The following is a 27488-nucleotide window of genomic DNA, read 5'->3' on the forward strand; positions in this document are numbered from 1 at the left end:
GCACGTGAGAAAAAAAGTACCAAAACCAAAAATGAATTAATGAAATAATATAAATTTATGATTTAAGATGAGCAGTAACAACGTGTTCCATATCGTTGAAAACGACTATGATGAAGCCCCAGTGCTGGGAGTTGAGCGGAGGGGTGTCAACGGCCGGCGGGTACCCAGGAGTGACCACGAGCAGATGTTTACGAGGCTGACAAACGAACAGATGATTACGAAACTGGCGAAGGAAGTTTCGCTGTAAACTGGAATGAAAGAATGGAGCTAAGCCAATCGATCCATCTTGGATTATCATGTATGAGACAGGTAGCGAAGCGAGTCACGCACCTCACCCCAACAGAGGAAGAAATGAATGTAGGCCAAGTCAAAGAAAGGCCATATCTTACCTGGGAGAACTTCGTTAGTATGGTTCTACCCAATGCATTTGAATACAGATGTATAAGGCGCAGTTCTACACAAGCGCATAGCAGTAGGCGGTAAATTGACACTGTCGTAGAATAAAACAAAACTCGGTCAAAGCACACGATTCAGCTGTTGATGAGCAGTCCATTGACACTCAAACTTATTGCCAAATGGATTAAATCTAAGAATGACGATTACACCTAGCGCAGCGAGTGCCGCAGCAAGGCAGCGCAATCAAACAACCCGGCGCATACAAATGCGCTAATAAAAAATGAGTACCGTTAAAGGTGTTAACAGAGGCAGCGTGAAGACGTCGTCGCGTGATCCAGACCGGCGTCCACTTCAGGCCGAGGGGGTCACCACCGACCGGACACGCACCACCCGTTAAGAGAAAAAAAGAAATCCTTTGTAGATATTATAAGACGCACCAAAAAGCCATCATTTCCAGATATTAGGCCGTTATCTCTTCGCGGTAACAACCACCTCGGGAGAGTGGGGAAATGTAACACGCAGGAAACACCTTGCAACAACATACAGGGGATAGTCAAAATAAGTAGGATGGGCAAAATTTTGACGAAATTTGAAATAAAAAAAATAAAAGAGAAAAAACGATGAATATTTAATCAACGCGTATTGTGCAATGAAAAAATTTATTATAAAACAGACAGAAAATACCTGATAAGGAAAAAAAAATATCCGATGCGGTTTGTTCGATGGAAACATGACTAAGATGTGACGAAGTGTGATGAAAGAATAATCTATTATGTGGAAACAAACTTATTTTATGCAAATCTAAAAAGTTTTAAGAAGATATTGAACGAAAAAAAAAGCAATGAGATGAAAAAAGTATGTAACCAGAGCAGAGTATTTATGTGATTTTTTTAAAGTTATTTGAGGAACAATTGTAGAAAGTATGGAACAAATTACAAAGAGGCCAAAAGTCAAGATAAACTGATATTTCAACGTGGAAAATAGAAGGCCTGTTAAAGATAAATCGGATTGATATTTGTCAAAATGATGTTCAATTTGAAAAAACATCATAAATCAAAGTTAAAAGTGAATAATGAAATAAAAGAAAGAATGCACATATGAATGTTATTTTTTACATTTTACACTTTAGTAGGGAAAGAGAATTGAAAGTATGTTAACCAAAAAAAAAATAATACGGGTATAGATTGTAAGTAGAAGCGCAGAACAAAAATAAAATGTAAGAAGCCCGTACACGAGTGAATTAATTTTAAACAGCACGTGAGAAAAAAAGTACCAAAACCAAAAATGAATTAATGAAATAATATAAATTTATGATTTAAGATGAGCAGTAACAACGTGTTCCATATCGTTGAAAACGACTATGATGAAGCCCCAGTGCTGGGAGTTGAGCGGAGGGGTGTCAACGGCCGGCGGGTACCCAGGAGTGACCACGAGCAGATGTTTACGAGGCTGACAAACGAACAGATGATTACGAAACTGGCGAAGGAAGTTTCGCTGTAAACTGGAATGAAAGAATGGAGCTAAGCCAATCGATCCATCTTTGATTATCATGTATGAGACAGGTAGCGAAGCGAGTCACGCACCTCACCCCAACAGAGGAAGAAATGAATGTAGGCCAAGTCAAAGAAAGGCCATATCTTACCTGGGAGAACTTCGTTAGTATGGTTCTACCCAATGCATTTGAATACAGATGTATAAGGCGCAGTTCTACACAAGCGCATAGCAGTAGGCGGTAAATTGACACTGTCGTAGAATAAAACAAAACTCAGTCAAAGCACACGAATCAGCTGTTGATGAGCAGTCCATTGACACTCAAACTTATTGCCAAATGGATTAAATCTAAGAATGACGATTACACCTAGCGCAGCGAGTGCCGCAGCAAGGCAGCGCAATCAAACAACCCGGCGCATACAAATGCGCTAATAAAAAATGAGTACCGTTAAAGGTGTTAACAGAGGCAGCGTGAAGACGTCGTCGCGTGATCCAGACCGGCGTCCACTTCAGGCCGAGGGGGTCACTACCGACCGGACACGCACCACCCGTTAAGAGAAAAAAAAGAAATCTTATGTAGATATTATAAGACGCACCAAAAAGCCATCATTTCCAGATATCAGGCCGTTATCTCTTCGCGGAAACAACCACCTCGGGAGAGTGGGGAAATGTAACACGCAGGAAACACCTTGCAACAACATACAGGGGATAGTCAAAATAAGTAGGATAGGCAAAATTTTGATGAAATTTGAAATGCTATAGCTATGCTAAACGTTATTCGATTTTAATAATTCAAACACCATTGAACTGGAAAACTTTTGAAGTTTGGTTTTCTGACCCCAGATCTGGTCTAGGTCACCGGATCCGGAATCGGCCAAGAACTCATCGAGAAATGGCTATTTTTCATCCGGAAGTCCTCAGAGGAACCTTTAGTAGGGGACATTTACGTTTTTGCACCAAACATAGCGTGTTACACCTCTATCTTCAGGATTTTTTATCAGGAATCTTTTAAAAGACATATATCTGAATATAGGCTGCATTGGCCACTTCCGGAACGACCTGGAAGCCCTGAAGGAACCCGTAGTGGGAGAATTCATATTTCTGCATCAAAATATAGCATGCGACACCTCTATCTTCAGGATTTTTCATCAGGAATCATCCAAAAGACATATTTTTTTAAATACAGATTACGTTGGCCACTCCCGGAACGATCCAGATTCCCGGAGGAACCCGGAATTGGGACATTTACATTTTTGCATCAAATAAAGAGTGCGACGCTTCTACCTTCAAGACTTTTCATCAGGAACCATCAAGAAGACATATTTCTGAATACAGATTACGTTGGCCACTCCCGGGATGATCCGGATACCCCGTAGGAACCCGGAAATGGGGACATTTACTGTATTGCATCAAATAAAGCGTGCGACACTTCTATCTTCAGAATTTTTCATCAGGATTTTTTTCTGGGGTCAGAAAATGAAACTTCAAAAATTTTCCAGTTCAATGGTGTTCGAATTATTAAAATCGAATAACGTTTAGCAAAGCTATAGCATTTCAAATTTCATCCAAATTTTGCCTATCCTACTTATTTTGACTATCCCCTGTAGCATTCTTATTATGAATCGTATGGCTACTACGTTTATTGCACGGAATGCATTCATTATTTCAAAACTTCGTTCGGAAAATTGATTTAATTGGTAGGTTAACACTGATACTCATTTAATTTTTCTTTTGCTTCTTATAGCATTTTTTCTCAGCTTTCTAATGCTTCTCTTAGATTGAAAATCGGTAGTTGCGGGTCAGAATCAAATTTTTCTAATATAATCCAAGATGGTGGCCAAATTCAAGATGGCGGCCAAAATTCTGATGACTCCAAATGAAAGCCCTATCACACCTCTTTACAGAAAAGTACTACTTGTAGTAGGTTCCATAACGAATTTCAGAGATATATCTCAAACAAAACATCAAGAATTGTTGAAAGTTTCACTTTTCTAGAAACTATTCCACCCCTTGGTGACCGGGTGGTCAACAAATTCTTTCGTTGATAGTCATTTTTTATCTATTCCTAACTAATATGTGCATTTATATCAAATTTGAAAGACCTTGTGCATCTAGTGGCCTGGTTTAAGCGAGAATTGCTCAAACGTAAACATCCTAACGATCATGCCACATTATGGTTGCATTTTTTTTCAATTTAACTGATAAGCAAAACAGAAGCTGGAGGCACAGCGTCACTCACGGTTGCTCTCAGGCGCTCACGGTTGCGCGAGGTACCGAGAGTTTGCGCGTTCTCGGATACTCACAGTAGCGCGCGAACGAATATCGTGCGCTCTCGCACGTGCTCCGATGCACGCGCTCCATAACGCTCACGGCAGGTGATCATCTTCTCTACTATATAAAAATGGAATTCCGTAACGCTTGATCTTATTGATATTATTCCCTCAGTCTCTGAGGTGGACAGTAATCATCATCATTTTTAGTCGTTCTAAATCAAAAATAATATGCGGTGACAAGTTGGTTTTTTTAACATCAAAATGTTCGCTGATGTTCAGGAAAGACATTCGAGAAAAAAAAGGTATCTAATTACTAAAACTTGAAATATTTTCACAAAACTTCGTAAAACATGAAAAACTATGACTTTCTGTGCTAAATTTGCCTCTAAATCAAAATTTAAAGCGATTACATATGATTCTTTTTTCACTAAAATGTTTGTTAATGTTCAGGAAAGACATTTGAGAAAAAATAATTAGTATCTGATCACTAAAACTTGAGATATTATTCACAAAACTACGTAAAACATGCAAAATTATGACTTTTTAGATTTAATTCGTCTCCAAATCAAAATTCGAAGCGATGACATGTGATTCTATTTTCATTAAAATGTTCTTTGATGCTTAAGAAAGACATTTGAGAAAACCTAAATTAATCCACCTAGCGGTCAGACCTAGCCTTTCTCATTCAAACTTTTATTTGTAAGAAATAGATTTACAAGAACGCTGCAATCCAATAAATGTATGTTCACTCTTTAGGATCTAAAATATCAAATATATGATAGTTTTAGACCCATCCCTCTTCTGGAAGGAAAGGGTCCCATACAAATGAAACATAAATTCCTGCACAACTCAAGAACAAACCAAGCAAATGAATTCGAATTTGGCATGTGGATGTTTTTTTTTTAAAGAGGTAACAAATATGTCCATAATAGTTGGACGCTGGGAGGAAGAAACGGATGCGAAGCTGTGGGAGTGTCAAAATGAACCAGAATGAGCTGTCATTGACTGTCAATTTGAACCAAGGAAAAAAAAGCATTTTTTCGTTTTATTGTTATATCTGTTATATCTGAAAGGTATCGCGTTGCTTGAAAAAATATTAATCGCAAACCGTTTTTGTATTCATTGTCGTTTTACAAAATATTTTGGTTAATTATTACGTGAAGTAATAAGTTCCATAAGTTTGCAGTAATAATCGTGTCAGCGTACTTCGATTATTAAGCTTGCGCTTTTCTGGATTTAAGACTTTTGTTACAATTTCAAACACACTTTATCACGGTCGTATGGTTATTCTCGTTTCACAAAACAGTGAGATGTAGGATGGTAAAATTTCTGCAACTGTATGAAATCCCGAAAAATCCGCCTCACAGGTTACGCTCTCATACACATTTTTAGAAAGTTTCCGCAAATATATATATAAACTCAAAACTCTGAAGAAACATTTATACAACGGCAAATTGAAAAAAAACCGAATCGAAAAGTTTGTGTTTTACAGACAAATTTGCACATTCGGTATTTCTGATGTTTCTAAAAACTTCGTTTGAGTCATGCATGCGTTACAGCAAGAAAATAGTTACACGCCATCAAAAAACGACGCAAGTGCGTGTCCTCTGTTTTGAGTGTAGTATTCGTTTCTACCACCCAGGTTGGACGCCCCTCCTTTTTCTGGAAGGGAGGGATTCCATACAAATGAAACACAAATTTCTGCACATCTCAAGAACTAATCAACAAAATGGAACCAAATTTGGCAGGTAAACGTTTTTAGTGGTATATTTCCATAATGTCTTGACACCCCTCCCTCTTCTGGAAGCACATGTTTTTGCACATCTCGCGAACTAATCAACTAAATGGAACCATATTTGGCAAGTGAATGTTTTAGTGGTAACAAATATGTTCCATAATCGACCTCAGGCAACATTTTGAATTGTGAGATGGCAACTTCCGATTTCTGGAAAACAGCCAAAAATAGCCAATTTTCACTCAAAACAATAATATCCAGATCTAGAATAATACACAGAAGCTAAAATCGACCACAAATACTATTTTGAATTCTAAGATGGCGAGTTCCGGTTTCTTAAAAACAGCTTAAAATGACCAAATACCACCCAATATGAGTGCTTCTTCAACCAGTATGACGTTCAAAATCCAAATTGTCTCCAAAACGGCGATTTCCGCTTTCGGAAAAACAGCGGCAAACGACCAAATATCACCCAATATGGGTATTTCCAGAATCGTGATGATGCACTGGAGCCACAAATCGACTACAGACAACATTTTGAATTGTAAGATGGTAACTTCCGGTTTCTGAAAAACAGCCTAAAATGGACGATTCCCATAATATGAGAATCTCCGGAACCATAAAGATGCACTGAAGCTAAAAATTGATCACAGACACAATCTTGAATTTTAAGATGGTGACTTCCGGTGTCTGGCAAACAGCCGGAAATGACCAAATACCATTCAATATGAATGTTTTCGGAACCAGGATTCGCCCAGATGACAGAAATTGATTTCACAGGCAATTTTAAAGTCCAAGATGACGACTTTCGGTTTCTGAAAACAGCCTTAAATAACCAAATACCATCCAATATGAGTATCTCTGGAACCAGAATGATGCAATGAGCTAACAATTGACCTCAGGTACCATTTTGAATTGCTAAATGACAACTTCTAGGAAACAGTCGAAAATGACCGAATCATACTCAATATGAATATTTCCGTAATCGAGATGATGCATAAAAACCAAACATTGACTCTGGACACCATTTTGAATTTAAAGACGACCACTTTTAGTTTCTGGAAAACAACCAAAAATACCTCCCAATATGGGTATTTCCGGTGTCAGGTTTATGCCAGAAAATCTGCTGAAAATGACCGAATACCACCCAACATGAATATATTTAGAATTAAGGCGATGTACAGAAGCCAAAAGTCGAGGATGTAGTCATTTCGATAAAACCAATAATTTTAAACGATTTGTTTTTTGACTTTGATCATATCCTATGGCCGATTCGTCGTGCATTTGCAGAATTTAAACACATCGCAAGGCATCAATGAATTTGTAACGTTCAAATAGTACGATACCACATTTAAATTATGTTGAGGCCATATATATCGATCAAAGCCGGCATAGTTTTCAATAGTCTTTGAATTTTTTTTTCTTTCCATAACTTTTGAGCCATATATCAAATTGTTATGAAGTTTGTCATTTGTAAGATTGAGAGATGACTCGTTCGTATGACACTAGTTCAAATAAGTCATGTAATCTTTGAGATAATAGGCTTTCGTTGTTTTATTAACAATTTAATATATAACGGTTGCTTAAGTTCGATTAAAATCAAATGAAATGGGAACGTAGAGGGCAGTAAAACTTTGAAACCACGTGTTGAATCATAATTCATCAGTTAACCCTTAACTTGCCCGCTCATCTGATAATAATATTGATCAAATCGGTTGTGTAGTTTCTGAGATAATGGGGTTTCGTGATTTTGACATTTCGGTACATTACAGTTCGATTACAGTACAATTCAATAGGGTGTTATGAGGCAGCTATACTCATTAATTGACACTAATTTTGTGGAAATCGGGTCAGCCATCTCTGAGAAAAGTGAGTGAGTCCAAGTAGTCTTCGGAATATGATCCTTTTTATAGCTGAACATAACAGGCAAAGTAATAGTCCGATTGCAAAACAAATCAATAGGGTCTTCTGGGGCAACTAGACCTTCCATTTGACAATGATTTTATGGCAATCGATTCAGCCATATCTGAGAAACATGAGTGAGATTAAGTAGTCTACACGTCGAACACGTATCTTTCCATAACTTTTTAACCACATGTTCAATCTTTATAAAATTGAATACTTGAGGGTTTTTTAGGTAGCCCATTTATTCAAAACCAATTTTGTTCAAATCGGTTGTGCAGTTTCTGAGATAATGATGTTTCGTGATTTTTACATTTTAATACATAACCTCTGAACTAAAAGTCCCATTTCAATAAAATTGAATTGGGTATTATGGAACAACAAGACCTTTCATTTGCAATTAATTTAATGAGAATCGGTCCAGCCATCTCTGTGAAAAGTGAGTGAGAATAAAAATCACACACACACACACACACCACACACACATACAGAAAATGCTCAGCTCGTCGAGCTGAGTCGAGTGATATATGCCATTCGGCCCTTCGGAGCACTTTTATACTTTCGGTTTTGCAAGTGATTGCTATACCTTTCTGGAAGAAAGGCAAAAATAATAGGTATCTAATTACTAAAAGAGATATTACACAGTGCAACAATTGTTTTTGCCTTGGCTCCTATGTATGATTTTTTGATGAAGTTTGATGCGAAAATAAATTTCCCTGAGTTTGAACATATTTCAACTTAAGGGGCAACAATGGCGTCATTTTGAGTTTTTGAGAAACACAAAAAAATTATATATAGAAGCCAAGGCAGAAAAAAAAGTCAATTTTTGTTGCACTTTGTTATTTACGAAACTGCGTGCTAAATTCGCCTCTAAATCAAAATTCAAAGCGATGACATGTGATTCTTTTTTCACTAAAATGTTTGTTAATGTTCTGGAAAGACAGTTGGGGAAAAATAATTAGTATATGATCACTAAAGCTTGAGATATTATTCACAAAACTACGCGAAACATGCAAAATTATGACTTTTTATACTAAATTCGTCTCTAAATCAAAACTAGAAGTAGTGATCTGTGATCACGCTTCTAGATATCTATGGAAAACAGCTAGAATAATGATTAAGGGTACTTATACTTACGGCATATGAGAATAAGTCTGCGCTCCTACAATGATTGGATACTCCAAAACAGAAGCAGCTAATGCATTCCTCGGGGTTTTTAGCTTTACTATTGAAATAACCAGACTGACATATTGTATTGTTGTCGTTCACAATGACTATTGTATCAGGGGAAACGAAGTGAGTGCCCATAGAATTGATGATTTCACAGGAATATGCACCAGCATCTATGGGTTGCATCTCATTGCATGTAAGTAGGCCTAAACCATTATCATTTATTGACTCACACTTCTCCGGAACATGGCCCCAATTAAGACGCCATACAATTAGTGGAATAGGAACCCCTGTGGCCCGGCAGGTAATGTTTAATACTCCATTAGCAGGAATGGTTAAAGATGGCGGTGGGGGTTGAATAACAGAAGGAGGCACTGTAATGTCACTTGACTAAATTAATAAAAAAAAATTATAAATGAACACAAATTCTTACTGCAACCAATTTCATCAGATTTATCGAGGCAGTCTGGATGTGAATCACATTGAAAAGATTTCGGAATACACTGACCATTGCGACATTGAAACTCATTGTACTGACAAGCTGCATTTGGTGGTAACGTAGCGCAGTATTCTTCGTCAGAACCATCGCCGCAATCTGACTCCCCATCACAACGCCATGTCTTAAGCACACATTTTTTGTTCCGACATTTGAACTCATTTGGTTCACAATGTTGAGCCTTACTGCAGCCAGTTTCATCAGATCCATCGTCACAATCAAAATGACCATCACATATTTTTAACTTCGAAATACAGTTTCCGTTCATGCAGGTAGCTTGAGTGATTGAACATGCGGAAGGTGGACGTTCAGCAGGATAATCTGTTAAAGTATATAATGTATTAGTATGTATTATGTATAAATATATATATATATATATATATATATATATATATATATATATATATATATATATATATATATATATATATATATATATATATATATATATATATATATATAATATATATGTATGTATATGTATATATATATATATATATATATATATATATATATATATATATATATATATATATATATATATATATATATATATATATATATATATATATATATATATATATATATATATATATATATATTTATATATATATATATATATATATATATATATATATATATATATATATATATATATATATATATATATATATATATAAATTAATTAATATATATATATATATATATATATATATATATATATATATATATATATATATATATAAATTAATTAATATATATATATATATATATATATATATATATATATATATATATATATATATATATATATATATATATATATATATATATATATATATATATATATATATATATATATATATATATATATATATATATATATATATATTAGAGTGGAAATTTGGAGTGGGTCCGATGAAGTTTTTAGCCTTAGTTTCTTAAAATAGTTATATATTTTGCGTCGAAATACGAAAAATTATTAAAGTTATCAAGAGCTTTTTGTATGGATTTAATGTTAGTTTTAGTATTATTATTATTTTTTTCTATGAAACAGTTCAGCACTAGTTATCTAAATTCACCAGGACGGTGTTTTTTTTTTTTCAAATATAGGCGGTAGATCTCATGTTGATCGAATTGCAATTCTTATGAGTTACGATGGAACAGCAAAGTACTTAGGCGCGCCTAAAATTGATTCAATCGAAACCTCTTAATTTGTGGTTCACGAAATTGTTAATTTTAAAGTCATAATTATCAGTGTTTGTACAGAAAATTATGTTTTATTGTTCACGTAGTTCTACGTTTTATTTATTTGTTGATGACGCTGCTGGCCGCTAATGGCGTTGGCTGTTTGCGGTGTTTGTCACTGCTATACTGAGCGTGCGTGTGGGGAATATGGTAAATATCGAGATTCGGGGAACTTAGCCAACACACTTGCTCTACTACAGGTAGCCCAACAGGCGCAGAATTGTATCAAAGAGTTATTGAACAGATGAAGAAATACGCTCGTATAATTTGTGTTCGCAAAACGGGCAGCGAAACAAATCGAAGAATTTGCAAGAAAAATGATGTAGCAAAATATCTTCATTTTGAATTTTCAATTTGTTGCTCACAGACTATATAATGCCTCGTGGAACCTACGTTGGTTGGAAAAAGGCTTTTGGACGTAGTGTTATTTACCAGGATTATTGATTCTGTGCATCAAGTTAATTTTAAGTTAACTTAAATTAGTTGAAGTTCATTCACTTAACTAATCTCATTTAATCTTTGTTGAACTGAAACTCTGTTTTAAGCATGAGGCAGGTATTCGTCAAAATATGTCATGAACAACATTTTTCAAACGGGTCGCAAATGTCAATCCGGACGTTACCGGATGAGATATTTGCGAGGATGTGATGTTATGAACTTCCATTCCCCCGATGATTATATGATCGGATTCCGCGAGATTTGATAACTCTTTTAATATTGAAAACGCTCGAAAATACGTAAAAATCACTAATTTCGAAAACTTCTTAAGAGTAGCAATAATTTTTAATATTGGAATTTTTATCAACCGGTTTATTAGCATTGAACATAAAGAATTCATTTGGTGCATAATATTGATCAATTGTCTTTTTTTTTTGACGCCCGGCACAACTTGGTTGGATTCCCAAAAAATGCTTGAAAATTTGTCAATGTTTACAGCGCTCTCAACATATGATAATACCGTTTGACGTTAGTCGAGTGATGCTATATAGTGAAGCATTTATTTAAGCTGCAGAAAAAAATATAGCGGCACCAAAAAGCGACATAAATTTTTTTTCTTATTTTGGCCAGATTTTTGTTCTAGGTACTCCTCTGTGCGACCGTGCCACTAGTAGCTTAACAGACACGCGGACAGCAGAAATCTTCTTTATTACTTTGCTCATAAGCTAGCACATATGCATGAAAAAATAACAGAAGAGCAACATTAAGTTAAATCCCGACAGCTTATTTGAACATTTGTTTGAATATTTCTGAAACATTTCTCCGAATCTAGGCGATGAAAAAGTGATAATTATTGTTTGCCATTCCTACTGGTTCTGAAAAATAATCCGTCGAATTTGGATTGCTTTCCTTTGAAAGTACATTTTCGTTACCGGTATCCTTTTTGACAACAAATTTACACATATCCATTCTGCGCCTGTTAAGCTACCTGTAATGCAAGTGTGTTGGCTAAGTTCCTAAGAATCACGATATTTAGCATATTCCCCAAACGCACGCTCAGTATAGCAGTGACAAACCCCGCAGACAGCCAACGCCACTAGCGGACAGCAGCGTCATCAACAAATAAACAAAACGTAGAACTACGTGAACAATAAAACAAAAATTTCTGTACAAACACTGATAATTATGACGTTAAAAATTACATTTTCGTGAACCACAAATTAAGAGCTTTCGATTGATGTATATATCATCGTTGTCCGATTCATTTAAAAAAAAATATGTTTCAAGATGGCATGACTCAGTTTTTTGAAAATTTCTCGGAAACCACTTACCACAAATTGGATTTCGAACTCACAAATTAACCACTAAATATTGGTGATAAAAGAATTAAAAAAAAATACTTTGTCAAGCTATCTTGATATATGCTAAACGATGCAGGTATTTTGGTGTATACTGATATAATTTTGTCGTGAATGTGAATTTCGCAAACCGTTCATTATAGCTTGGCACAATCTCACCCCAAAAGGGCTCGAAAAGTGTACAGTTTGGAAAACATTATTTTCTAAGCCAACACAGGTTCAATGCATGATATTTCGTCAAAACATTGGAGACGACATCCTAACGTACCAACTGAGCAGTAAGTTGATGTGATTTCTTGATCGGATTGGTTTGCCTGGGACATTTTTGGATAACGTTATTTGCGCATGTTTTCCACCCTGTACTTTGAAACATTATTTAGGTGAAACAGTTCACTGATATTATCTATATTCCATTTGCAGTTCTGAATAAATATGTCACGTTTCATAAAGTATTGAATTTAAGGTATTGGGTTCTAGAAATCTCAAGTAATTTTACAAACAAACATTTCCCGTTTTGGTACGTTTACTTCTCCGGAAGCTGGACACCCATTTGCACAGCCGCTATCTCAACTACATCCTATCACCTTTTTACGATTGTTGTTGACCATCTGCCGATGAACACTCAGCAAGCAGAGAGCACTCAACCGCTGTTCAAATATTGTTGACCTCATCCAGGTTTTCACCCGACGTAACGTGCTGAACGAGCGTTCAATCGTTCATGTTTTCATGGTAGAGCAAGTGCAATTTTAACTGCTTTCTCAGTCGCAGGGAAGAAAGAACGTGCTTTAGCTAGCAGGTCTAGGAGATCCAACTCTCCCAAGTTCTTACGGTCTGCTCTCATACTGCTGCAATGTTAATACAAAACTTCCACCTCTCCAACAAAATTGTCAACTTCATAAAAAATTACGAAATTTTCGGTTTTGCGCTTGAACTCTTCCAACGACATGCGTATTACGTTAGCGGGATGCAGCAAGGACAACGCGTAGGCAGGTGCACTATCTTCATCAAACCGTGTTTTCAGTGAGGTTACAAGAGAATCAAGGTAAGGAATTGTCACAGCTCGGTTCCAATACTCCAAGCTAGTTGATGCAGGCGGATTTGCCCGGTACTTTTGCCGCTGCAATATCCTTGGTGGATCAACTGGAAAAACCTGTGCAATTACACGCAATAAGCGCAAGCATTTCAATCAACTATTTTTGATCTTGCTATTACTTTACACAGATGTTTCTATGGGCTAAAGATGTCGTTTTGTGCTATTAGAATTATTGAAAACAAAATTCTGCACCAATGCGCCAAATATTCAGAGAAGGGGGGGGGCAACGGCCCCCCCTGCCTCCCTTTGGCTACGCCTATGTACACTGGCAGTGTTGGCAGAAAAAATGATTTACAACATAAATTTCGACATACTCTACTTTGAACAGCTCTAGCATTTTTTTGGGACACGCTAGCTCTTTAGTGTCTTCGGCCAAGTTGTTAGGCATCAAAAAACCTACTATTTGAAGTCATGAAACCTTTGGTTTGAGCCATTTTGAGCTCTTTAGAATGGAAAATGCAAAAAAGTTAGTTTTTCCATACAAATCTCTATTTAAATTTGAAATGCAATGCGCCAAGCGGAGACAAAACCAATCGCCTTCCGATAAATTTAGGATTGTTAGGGGCCCCAAAAAGAACAAAAAAAACTTGGTTCTGGCCTTCTGCTATCAAGTTTCGTTTTTTCCATATAACGATTTTCCACCCTTATATATATATATATATATATATATATATATATATATATATATATATATATATATATATATATATATATATATATATATATATATATATCTATATATATATATATATATATATATATATATATATATATATATATATATATATATATATATATATATTTTTTTTTTTTTTTTTTGTTTCAGGTGAAGGGGAAATTTGCATCCAAACCCCTGAGGTGACCAACCTCAGGGAGTGTGGGGTTGGTTTGAATCAGTGACCGGACCCACTAAAACCCCTTCAGTCTCCAGCCCATAATACTCCCCGGGACCACCGCTAGGTATTGCTTCGGGGAGCTGCTTTTGTGCTCTGTGCACCCTCTTGGTTCTTGAGGTCTTTTTGCCTACTTAGCTAACTAACCTGGAGACTGGCCGTTAGCTAACACTGGCGTGTCGGTGGTCAACCTGTCGCCTGTTTTGCAAATCTAAAACTATTTGAGAGGCGGCTGTACAAACCGCCCTCCAAATGTTTGGGTCTTTACACATCCTCCGAACTAGGTTGTCCGGAGTGGTGTCTGGCCCGCTCACTACCATCATGTCGCTCCGCGCATGCACAAAACGAGGGCACACGAAGAAGACATGCTCAGCAGTCTCTTCCGCTTCCGCACACTCGGGACACATGGGGGACCCCGCATGCCCGAATCTGTGTAGATACTGCCTAAAGCAATCATGGCCTGACAGAATCTGTGTCAGATGGAAGTTAACTTCTCCATGGCGCCTCCCGACCCATCCGGATACATCCGGAATAAGTCGATGCGTCCATCTACCCTTCGCGGAATTGGACCACTCCTGCTGCCATCTGATCATCGAGAATGATCTTCTGGTACCTCGTATGCCCCTTTTGTCACGTTGATCGAAGCATTCTACGTCCTCCTTAATGGCTATGCTGATAGGCATCATGCCGGACAGGACGCAGATTGCGTCGTATGACACAGTTCGATACGCGCTCGCAACCCTCAGGCACATGAGCCTGTAGGTACTTTCCAACTTACTCCGATGCTTACTAGTACCTAGTGCTTTGGACCACACTGGCCCGCCGTATCTCAGCATGGACGAAGTCACGCTAGCTAGAAGTTTCCGCTTGCTGCCGTACACTGCTGAGCTATTGGACATCATGCGAGATAATGCTGCAATAGCCATTGAAGTCCTCTTACAGGCATATTCGACATGGCTCCCGAAGGCGAGCTTGTCATCGCTCATCACCCCCAGCAGCTTCAGGGAGCGCTTAGAGGCGATGGTGCAATTCTCGACACTGATCAACGCCTGTTGCTTCGACTTGCGGTTATTGACAACTGAAATCTCCGTCTTATGATGCGCCAGCTCCAGTTTTTTGGAGCGCATCCAGTCCTCGACGACGCTTATAGAGTGCGAAGCCGTCAACTCAACCTCCTCGATCGACTCGCCGTAGACCTCAAGTGTGATGTCGTCCGCAAACCCAACGATCACAACCCCTTGGGGGAGCTTTAGTTTCAGCACTACATCGTACATGATATTCCACAGTACCGGGCCCAGGATGGAACCTTGTGGAACCCCTGCGGTAATTGAGACACATTTTTGACCCTCGTCTGTGCTGTAAACTAGCACACGATTCTGGAAATAATTTTCCAGAATCCTGTACAAAGACACCGGAATGGCTAGTTTCCGAAGAGAGTGGGCTATGGAATCCCAGCTAACACTATTGAACGCATTTTTCACGTCCAACGTGACGATTGCGCAATAGCGAATGCCCCATCTTTTACGCTGGAGTGCTACCTCTGCTGTTTTGGTGACGGACAGAATAGCATCCACCGTAGACTTGCCTTTTCGGAAGCCGAACTGGTTACTCGACAGACCGTTTGCACTTTCGGTGTACCTAACCAGTCTATTGAGAATAACCTTCGCGAGCACCTTACCCGCCGTATCGAGCAGACATATCGGTCTGTATGCCGACGGGTCACCAGGTGGTTTCCCTGTCTTCGGCAATAAGACCAGCTTCTGTCGCTTCCATCTCTCTTGGAATGTACAGTCAGCCAGGCACTTCTGCATGACTTCCCGGAATAGTCTGGTGGCCTCTTTGATGGCCTTCTTTACAGCCAGATTCGGAATCCCATCCAATTCCGGTGCCTTGCTCACCTTCAGGGAGTTGGCGATCGCGATGAGTTCCTCATTCGTAACTGTTTCCGCCTCCTCTGCCTCCACACGGCTAACGCCATCACTCATATATTGGGTGTTCGGCAGGTTGGCCGACCACCTCTGGTCTGAGTTTGAGATACTGGAACGTCGGTGAAGTGACTCGCCAGCCGGAGGCCAAGGATTTGGCTCGTGGCGTGGAAAGAGTTCCTCTATGATCCGCTCAAGCATCGCTGGTGATTTTTCTGCGGGCGCAATCGCACCCTTAGTCTTGGCCATCACCATCCTATAGGCGTTACCCCACGGGTTAGTGTTAGCACTGGCGCACAGTCTTTCGAAGCACGCACGTTTACTAGCTTATATTGCTCTCTTATACGCCGCTCTTGCGGAACTGAATGCCTTTCGACGATCTTCCCTTTCTGCGTCGGTTCGCGCACGTTGAATCCTTCTTCTCGCTTGAAGACACGCTCTGCGGAGGTCCGCTATCGCGTCGGTCCACCAGTAGACTGGTGGCCTTCCATGCCTAGGCTGGCGGTTCCTAGGCATAGTGGCGTCGCACGCCCGCGAAAGTAATGCAACAAGTTGATCAGCGCTCAGGTTACGAGTTCTGCTCGCCTCGTGTTCTAGTCTAATTGCTTCCCCAAATACCTCTTCGTTGAAGTGTGATATCCTCCACCCGCGAGGAGCTGGAGTGTTAATTCTACTCGCCACATGCGGTCTCGTTTTACAGTCTACGCTATAACAGACCGCCAGATGGTCGCTATGAGTGTAGCCATCGTCTACCCTCCAGTTCGTGATCAATCCTGGACTACAGAATGTCACATCGATGATCGACTCCGCGCCGTTTCTACTGAAGGTGCTCTTAAAGCCGACGTTGGCCAGATCTATGTTGAGCTTCGCCAAAGCCTCCAACAAGATCCGGCCTCTCTGGTTTGTGCGTCGACTTCCCCACTCAGTTGCCCATGCGTTGAAGTCGCCCGCCACTACCAACGGTGATAGACCGATCAGCTCCCCGTTGGCTCGGTCGATCATCCTTGCGAACTGCTCGGTAGACCAACGAGGCGGAGCATAACAGCTGCAGTAGTACACTCCGTTCACCTTGGCAACCGCGTATCCTTCGTTTGAAGTTGACACTATCTCTTGAACCGGGAACCTGCTCGTCGTCCATATTGCCGCCATACCGGACCCGTCCGAAATCCAGTTACCGTTTCCGGAAGGAATTCGGTAGGGGTCCGAGATTATGGCGATGTCCGACAACGACTCAGTGACTGCTTGGTATAGCAGTTGCTGAGACGCGAAGCAGTGGTTTAAGTTTAGCTGTGTCACTCTCACGCCCGTGGCTTGCTAGTCGGCTTACCGGCCGTGCACCTCGGGCCTCCCATTATGTGCTTTGCGTCACGCTTCCCGGCGCACGCCAAGCACTTCGGGGGCTCTCCGCAGTCTTTGCTTTTGTGGCCTACAGCACCGCACCGCCTGCATAGGGAGCTCCTGTCAGGCCCCTTGCAGCTAAAGGACTTGTGTCCTTGCTCGAAGCATCGAAAGCAGACCTCCGGCGGCTGGTGGATGCTGAGTGGGCACATTGACCAGCCCACTTTGAGCCTCGCTACCTTTAGCGCCTGGTTTGCGTCTACTGACGGAAGCCTGAGGGCCTTTGCGCAGTCGAACTGCCTCTGGTGCCACAACTACTTCGCACTGCTCCTATATATATATATATATATATATATATATATATATATATATATATATATATATATATATATATATATATATATATATATATATATATATATATATATATATATATATATATATATATATATATATATATATATATATATATATATATATATATATATATATTAATATATATATATATATATATATATATATATATATATATATATATATATATATATATATATATATATATATATATATATATATATATATATATATATATATATATATATATATATATATATATATATATATATATATATATATATATATATATATATATATATATATATATATATATATAATACGTTACGAGAGAGCTACCCTGGTAACCAGTATAAACGGAAGAACTACCCTTGCACCCAATAAGCCACATCGATCGTCCACCGCGATCGACGCACAACACAAATGCCGACGCAGCCAAAAGCAACATAGCAACAGCACGAAGAACCAACGCCAGCCAGGAGACACACCAACGTGGACGACGACGACATCAAATGCTGACTCACCAAAATCGACTAGCAAAAAGGTTTAGCAATAGGTATCAAAATTTAGTCTTAGTAGTGATGTGTAACAAGCAAGTGGAAATATATTTTTTTTATTGAACGAATGTCATTCGTCCCATTATTGGCGCAGTCTGGAAACAGTTGGAAAGTAGTGCAACTAGAGTAGTGAAATTAAAAGTGAATCAGCTTCAAGTAACACCTAGTCCACACGAAGAGCGACTCATCCACATTCACGGCGGATAACTAAAAGCCCGGGAGACCACTGACAGGCGGATACTGGACAGTTTGCGACCTTTAGGGAGGAGAAGTAGCCAACTGGAACGAAACCTATGATCAAGTTACACCACACAGGCTCCGGCAATATGATAATTTTGCTGTAAGTACTTTTGATTTTTCTTATGACTAATCAAGGTTAATCACCTAAAACAAACAGTGATACTAACAAGTGAAAACATAACAATTAACGTCGCGAGTGGTGAACCTAAGCAGGAAAAGCGCATATCTATCCATCTTTCAGATTTATCCATTCAGTGACAGTAAAGTGAAACCTGAGGGTATCTTATTCGCGAGCCGCGAAGTTCAACGTAACCAAACGAAATTCAAATCCGCGTAACCATTGCTTCTAGCAGCAAAGCAAACACGAGAAGCAAGCGTGATATTGTATTTCATTTAAATAGAGGCATTATGGCAAATCCAGCCCCTAATACAATTTCAACAGAGCAGCTGATTGCTCAAATAAAAATACTTACAGACAACCAGAACAGGTTGCTGCAAACCATAAGCGGACTAGAACAGAAAGCCAGAGATCCGTTTATAAATTTCGTCACACCGGACCCTATTAAAAATATCCCAAATTTTAATGGGAACCGTAAGGAAACGCTTGCGTGGATCGAAGACACACAACAGACGTTAGATTTATTTGAAGACTACGAAGACGACCCCACGTATAAACAAATTATACGAGTGGTCAGATCGAAAATAGTCGGGGAAGCAAAAGAGGTGCTTATCGCCTCCGGCAACCCTAAAGAATGGTGTGATATCAAAGAGGTCCTTTTGAATTCTTTCGGTGACAAAAGGGATATTACCTCACACATACAATCTTTATTCTACATCAAACAAGGGAAAGCTACTCTTACTGAGTACTATCACAAAGTAAAAACGATCGATACAGCGATCAAATCTTCAGCAGCACAAATGGAGGATTACAAACACTCCATAGAAGCAGTTAACAAACTAATAAGCTTGATGTTGCTCACGAGATACGTGGACGGACTGAATGGCGAACAGCTATCAATGTACGTGCGAAGTTATCGGCCCAAATCATTAGAAGAAGCCCACGATATAACAACGCAACACTCAAACGCTACATATAGACAGAAAATGGATTTCAAACAAAATATTGCGACACACAAACCGCAAAACCATAACCCGTCAAACAATGCCCCGTTTGCCAAAAACAACAATTTTGCCCATTCCAAAAATAATCAAATCCATAAACCGGGATCAGACAAATTTAAAATTCAAAAATCTTTCGATGAGGACGTTTAAATGAGGACATACCAATCAAAAATACTAGTTCATAGTCAGGAAACTCAAGAACTGGAATCTGACACTAAAACACCGACGAACACTTCACTTTTAGAATCAGACGACGACGATTATTTTGAGGGAGACGAGCTAAATTTTCTGCTGGTCACAAAAAAACAAAAAAACCTAAAAAACAACAACTTCATTCCATATTTCAAAATTCAGACAACCAAAGGCGACCTGAAATTTCTAGTAGACACAGGAGCCAATAAAAATTATATCTCGCCTAGGCACGTAAACCCTGAAAATTGCAAGCCCGAAACGGGAATACAGGTAACAAACATAAGAGGCAAACATAAAATCGAAAAATCAGCCTCATTCGACGTTTTTCAGATCAACAAAAAAATTAAATTTCACGTTTTCAATTTTCATGAGTTCTTTGATGGACTGATCGGATACGAAACTTTGAGAGACCTGAACGCACAATTAGATATCAGAAAGAATACACTAAAGACAGGCAGAAAAACTTTACAACTAGAAAAAAAGTATTCAGAGGGACACAAAGTAAATATTTCGGCACATGAATTTCAAATGATCAAAGTCAGAACAGAGCAGGACGGAGACTTCATAATAGCAGAAGAAAAGACTAATGAAAATTTTTCCGTTTTACCCGGTCTATATAAAAGTTCAAACAAAGTAGCCTTCATAGCAATACAAAACAATAAGAAAACACCAATCGAAGTAAATAGCAACGAAATTAATATTCAAAATGACAATTACGAGCTACAAAAGCACGCAATACAAACAACCGAACAGGACGACGACCCATTCGACTTGATAGAACTACCAAAAAACGTTGACCCCTCTTACTACACAATGAGAAACAACCACATGAACGACGAAGAAAAAAAAGCACTTAGATCAGTCATCGAACAAAACAAAGAAATCTTATATGTGGAAACAGATAAACTCTCGCTCACCCACAAAATTAATCATAATATTCGAACCACAGATAACATTCCCGTACACTCAAAATCTTATAAATATCCGTACGTGTACGAGAAAAAAATTCAAGAACAAATCAAAAAGATGCTTAAAGATATGGGATCATAAAGGAGTCAATCTCACCATACACTTCGCCTGTATGGGTAGTCCCAAAAAAATCCGATGCATCAGGACGAAAAAAATTCCGTTTAGTGATCGATTACAGAAAACTAAACGAAAAAACAATAAACGATAAATATCCAATCCCAGAAATCAAAGACATTCTGGATAAGTTAGGAAGGGCAAAATATTTCTCCACCATAGACCTAGTGTCTGGGTTCCACCAAATTCAATTAGCGGGTGAAGATACGGAGAAAACGGCTTTTTCAGTTAACGGCGGCAAATACGAATTTACACGGACTGAAAAATGCACCAGCCACATTCCAAAGGGTCATGGATTGTATTCTGAGAGAGTTAACAGGAGTATGCTGCTTCGTCTATATGGACGACATAATTGTATTCTCGGGCTCTCTGGAAGAACATGTAACACATTTGAAATTGGCCCTAGGGAAATTAAGAGAAGCTAGACTTAAAATACAATTAGATAAGTGTGAATTTTTTTCGCAAAGAAACACAATATTTGGGTCACACGGTCTCTGAAGAAGGCGTACGCCCCAACACGGACAAAATCGAGGTGATAAGAAAATGGCCTATACCTAAATGCGAGAAAGAAGTTCGACAATTTTTGGGAACGCTTGGTTATTACAGGCGATTCATAAAAGATTTCGCAAAAATGGTAAAGCCACTCACGTCGCTTCTCAGGAAAGAAGCCGACTTTATAATTACACCTGAAATGGTAGCATGTTTTGAAAAATGTAAGAAAATTTTAACTTTAGACCCCATACTCATATATCCAGATTTTAGCAAAGAGTTTACTCTCACAACAGACGCTAGCGACTACGCAATAGGCGCGGTCCTATCGCAGGGGCCTATTTGCAGAGATAGACCGATCGCATATGCATCGAGAACCCTAAACGTGACTGAGGAAAGATACTCAACCACGGAAAAGGAGTTCTTAGCTATCGTTTGGGCCGTCAAACACTTCAGACCCTATCTGTACGGTCGAAAATTTAAATTATTCACGGATCATCAACCCCTCACATTTTCCATGACCAACGCGAACCACCGTATCATTAGAGGTAAATTAGCACTCGAAGAATTTGATTATGAGCTAGTGTATAAACCAGGCAAGCAAAATGTAATAGCAGACGCACTTTCGAGAATCAAACCTGACGAAACTTACATCAACATGAATGAACAAGAGAACGATACTAGTTCCGTACTAGCTCAAGCACCAGACTCAGAATCCGAAACCGATTTTGAAACTGTTCACTCCGCAGATACCAGCGACGACCACTATATTCAGTATAACGAAAAACCTATAAACACATTCAGAAATCAAATAGTATTCAAAATAGCAAATTTCAGCAGTACTGCATACGAACAATTTTTTCCAAAATACCTCCGGTATACGATAATAAAACGTCAGTATACTGAGGAAGATATAGTAGAGATATTCAAAAAATACCTAAGCCCGAAACAAGTAAATTGTCTCAAGGTTCCCATCAGTCTGGCTCAACTACTTCAGGAAACATACAAGAAACATTTCTACACAAATAATCCTTACAAGATTCTAATTTCAGAAAAGATCCATAGGACATTCCGAGTTGTGCTCTCGTCGTGCTCGGTCACAATTTCATTTCGATCTCGATAGTGCCGACCAGTTAATCGCCTTCAAGGTCACCGTGCATTGTATTGCGTGTGCACTGCTGCCCGTTGCCGTCGTCTATTGAAGACAAAGGAACGCATCATCGCCTATTGCTACCGTACGCCACAGACTGTACGTTGTGTCGCTACTGCAAGAGATCCAGTACCCGGCGTACTGCTGTTTGGCTGTACTGGTGCTGCTGTGTGGCTGGAGCAGTTGCAGCTTTTGCTACCGGACTCTTGTGTGAAGGACTGGAGATTGGCATCGCCCGTGTGCTGATTGCGGTGGAGAGCGGCTGCAGAAGATAAGTAGTTTTTTTTCTTGGTTTTTTTCTACAATATTATTTGTTGATTGGCATTTTGCGTGTGTGGCTTACGCGTCCAACATGGACGACGAACGCGAGGATGAAAACCCGCTCGTTCTACCGCCTAGCCCTCCCGGATACAAAGTTCCAAGGGTTAAGAATGGAACCCCGCAGGAAGCTACCCATCGGCTTAAGCAGTATCCGGAGGGCAAAGTTGGTATTGGGGCTGTATTTTTCCGGCCGAAAGTGAAAGCATTGAACACAATGCAAATATGTTAAGATCTGGCACGGTTTACAGCCGTGACTGAAATTACCAAAGTACGCCCGAATAAGCTGCGTTTTTTGGTGTCCGACCTCAAGCAAGCAAACGAGATTGCTGCTTGTGAGCTCTTCACGCGGGAGTACCACGTTTACATTCCAGCTCGCGTAGTTGAGATTGACGGTGTGGTCAGCGAATCGAGTCTGACTGTCGAGGACCTGTTGAAGGCTGGAAAAGGCCTTTTCAAGGATTCTAGCCTTGAACCTGCCAAGATACTTGAATGTGAGCAATCACATTCAGTATCGCTCGACAAGGGTGTAAAAACTTACACCCCTTCAGACTCTTTTCGCGTGACTTTCGCCGGGTCTGCTCTGCCGAGCTATGTGCTCGTGGACAAGGTGCGTCTGCCCGTGCGCTTGTTTGTACCGCGGGTAATGAATTGCCTCAAGTGCAAACAGTTGGGCCATACGGCCTCCCACTGTGGCAATAAAGCACGTTGTGGCAAGTGCGGAGAGCAACATGCGGATGTAGCCTGTAATAAGGGTGCTGAAAAGTGCCTTTATTGTGGGCAGACTCCGCATGAGCTGTCTGCATGTCCCGCGTACAAACAGCGCCAAGACAAGATCAAGCGGTCTCTGAAAGAGCGCTTCAAGCGCACTTTCGCAGAAATGCTCAAAGAGGCCGCTGCCACCAAACTGGTTTCCCCGAATCTCTTCGAGGTCTTGCCATCCGATGAGTCTGTTTCTGACGATTCAGTTGGGGAATCTTCTTTTGTTAAACCCGGGAAATCTAGGAAGAGGAAAAAGTAGGAGGGTGGTATTCAAGACACGACCGCATGACGTTGACTACCGTATTCTTAAAAAAAAAATATTCCATTGAAGCAAATAGTAGAGGGAATTGCAACGCTTCTTTTACAAAACTTCTGTAACAAAATTTCGAGGCTCCAGAAGGTACCAGTTTCCGATTATTCTCGTCCAGAATTCCAGCCATTTTAGTATTTTGCAGTAGCCATTTATTACTAACAGCCACCAGCATAACGGGTGAAACCGGCACGAGATGACCGGTACTATTTTGTCTTTCCTCCTTTCAGCTGCTAACACCTAGCGCTGTCGTGAAATTAACATCATCATAAACATGCATTTTTGCAAGGTTTTTTCCGCTAGCAGCAGCATTTGGTAAAACAGAAAATTCAATTTGCCGCTTCTGTAACAAAATTTAGAGGCACCAAAAGGTGCCAGTTGCCGATTTCTTGTTTACTGGTTTCCGTCCAGAATTCCAGCCATTTTAGTACTTTTCAGTAGCCACCAGCATCACGGGTCAAACCGGCACGAGATGACCGGTACTATTTTGTTTTTCCTCCCTTTAGCTGCTAACACCGAGCGAGGGAGGCTGGCATCACGGCTAACTAATAATACGTGCCCCGAAAGCTATCCGTTTAATTAATTAATTTATAAGTGAATTAAGTGGCCAAACTTGTTAAAAAGTGTCAAGTTGTGATCTGTGATGCTTTGTCTGAGTGAGAAAAGTGAAGGTTTTGTGAAAAACACAGTGTTCCTTGCGTGAAAGTGATAATTTTTCCTCGAATATCAATTGAAAATTGTAAGGCCAGCTAAGTTGCGTGAGTGTGAGTGCCTACTTTGTGCGTCGCGCTAACTAGCGGTTCGTTATTAACATGCGAAAATTGAATGCATGGCTGTGTGAGCGAAGAGAACGATAATATCTGGAGAGAGAGCGAAGAGAGTAGTGTTGCGCTGTGCTTGTCGGCTTTTGTTTCGCTGGCATAGGCATAACCAAAATAAAACAGATGAGTATAAGTTTTTGTATCAAATATTTTAAGAATGCATAGGCTCTGTGTGTAGTGGTTTTTAGCGGGTTTTGGACTTTTACAGAAGTGTAAATGTGTCATCTGTTGGGTGCACAAAGTGTGGTAGCTTTTCGGTTGCGGGTAGCGTTTTTTTTTATATTTACAAACCAGATTGTGCGATGCACTCTCACAGGTCAAAATTGACAGTTTTACAATATAGTTTCAAAATTTATCATTCGAGCATGACAACGCATCATCGGCCCGGGTGAGTTTTGTTTATCTAAGGGTTTCCGGAGTGTAGTGGGCACGCTATTGTTTGCTTCGGGGAGGTCAGCTCAGTTTCGCGCACGTTATTTTGACAGCGCTCAGTGTAACTATCTTAATACAGCGGTTTCGGAGTTCAATGACCATTACATCGTATAATGCTCGGGTGTGCCTTGTGGGTTTTTTTTACTCGCTCTAACGGTTCTTTGAGCTGGTACCAGTAGTTTGCGTTCGGCGTGCGGTGCGTTTTACGAAATTCATTCGTTTCGAGGTAAATTTTAATAGTTCACGGGATGAAACGCGAAGTTTGGTGTGATACAGACTGTTAACGATTGGTTGCCGGTGATACCTAGAAACTTCGATTCTCCTATATGCCGATACAGCGATCGTGATGCGGTTCTATTTATATCGTCTTCTGATGGCCGGTTGCGCAGAGACCGACAAATATCCATATCGGGCGCGAATTTGTGTAGAAAAGATCGCACCATCAACCTCGATGGATCCAGATCAATTCCTTTCCACTAACACTAATACCTTCCTTTGATACTTGTGGATGATGCAGAGGATTCCTCGGTCTCTAGTAGCAACAAGTATTAAACTAACACTCCCGATATCCCTTCCTCTATTGATCTGCATTGGGCGTGGCCAGCTACGTTATTGAACAGGGAAAAGAAAAATCACCAGGAATTGTACACTGAAAATGGCTTGCTACTCCTAGGCACCATTTTGACGGTTCTTTGTGCAATTTCAGCTGATTCTGGTCAATCGCGGGCAACACACGGGCGATCAAATATGCTATGCTATGCTATGCTATGCTATGCTTTTAGCTGCTAACACCGAGCGTCCGTATGTATCCGGTACGGTTTAATAATGAAACTGATGGGGTGAAATGTTCGAACGATACGTTTTATACCAAGGCTTCGTCAGATAAATAGAAAGAGGGATGGGCTACATAGATGATGGAATGGTAGAAACAAATGTTTCTTGAAAGCTGCGCCGGCCGCTGTCATAATATTAACACCAACACAAACATGCATTTTTGCAAGGTTTTTTCCGCTAGCAGCAGCATTTGGTAAAACAGAAAATTCAATTTGCCGCTTCTGTAACAAAATTTAGAGGCACCAAAAGGTGCCAGTTGCCGATAACATTGTTGTTTTCTGGTTAATCTACTAAAAGCCACCAGCATAACGGGTGAAACCGGCACGAGATGACCGGTACTATTTTGTCTTTCCTCCTTACAGCTGCTAACACCTAGCGCTGTCGTGAAATTAACATCATCATAAACATGCATTTTTGCAAGGTTTTTTTTTCCGCTAGCAACAGCAATTGTAAAACATAAAATTCAACTAACCGCTTCTATTATAAAACTGCGAGGCACCAAAAGGTGCCAGCTGCCGATTTCTTGTTTACTGGTTTCCGTCCAGAATTCCAGCCATTTTAGTACTTTGCAGTAGCCACCAGCATCACGGGTCAAACCGGCACGAGATGACCGGTACTATTTTGTTTTTCCTCCTTTTAGCTGCTAACACCGAGCGTCCGTATGTATCCGGTACGGTTTAATAATGAAACTGATGGGGTGAAATGTTCGAACGATACGTTTTATACCAAGGCTTCGTCAGATAAATAGAAAGAGGGATGGGCTACATAGATGATGGAATGGCAGAGACAAATGTTTCTTGAAAGCTGCGCCGGCCGCTGTCATAATATTAACACCAACACAAACATGCATTTTTGCAAGGTTTTTTCCGCTAGCAGCAGCATTTGGTAAAACAGAAAATTCAATTTGCCGCTTCTGTAACAAAATTTAGAGGCACCAAAAGGTGCCAGTTGCCGATTTCTTGTTTACTGGTTTCCGTCCAGAATTCCAGTCATTTAAGTGTTTTGCAGTAGCCATTTACTACTAAAGCCACCAGCATTACGGGTGAAACCGGCACGAGATGACCGGTA

The 27488-nt window shown here is 39.7% G+C and overlaps 1 protein-coding gene across 1 annotated transcript in view; it reads right to left on the bottom strand.

Moving 5' to 3' along the window:
- Nucleotides 1-27488, bottom strand: part of LOC129728720 (basement membrane-specific heparan sulfate proteoglycan core protein-like) — a 392889-nt gene that overhangs the window by 298523 nt on the left and 66878 nt on the right. Inside the window, exons 3-4 of the mRNA XM_055687175.1 lie at nucleotides 9401-9784; nucleotides 8935-9341 (exon numbers count right to left, since the gene is read on the bottom strand). Coding sequence (XP_055543150.1) covers nucleotides 8935-9341; nucleotides 9401-9731 — 738 coding nt within the window. The 5' untranslated portion in view covers nucleotides 9732-9784. The remainder of the gene's footprint in view (nucleotides 1-8934; nucleotides 9342-9400; nucleotides 9785-27488) is intronic.

Source organism: Wyeomyia smithii, chromosome 3 (assembly GCF_029784165.1).
Source record: "Wyeomyia smithii strain HCP4-BCI-WySm-NY-G18 chromosome 3, ASM2978416v1, whole genome shotgun sequence".
NCBI classification, from domain to species: Eukaryota; Metazoa; Arthropoda; class Insecta; order Diptera; family Culicidae; genus Wyeomyia; species Wyeomyia smithii.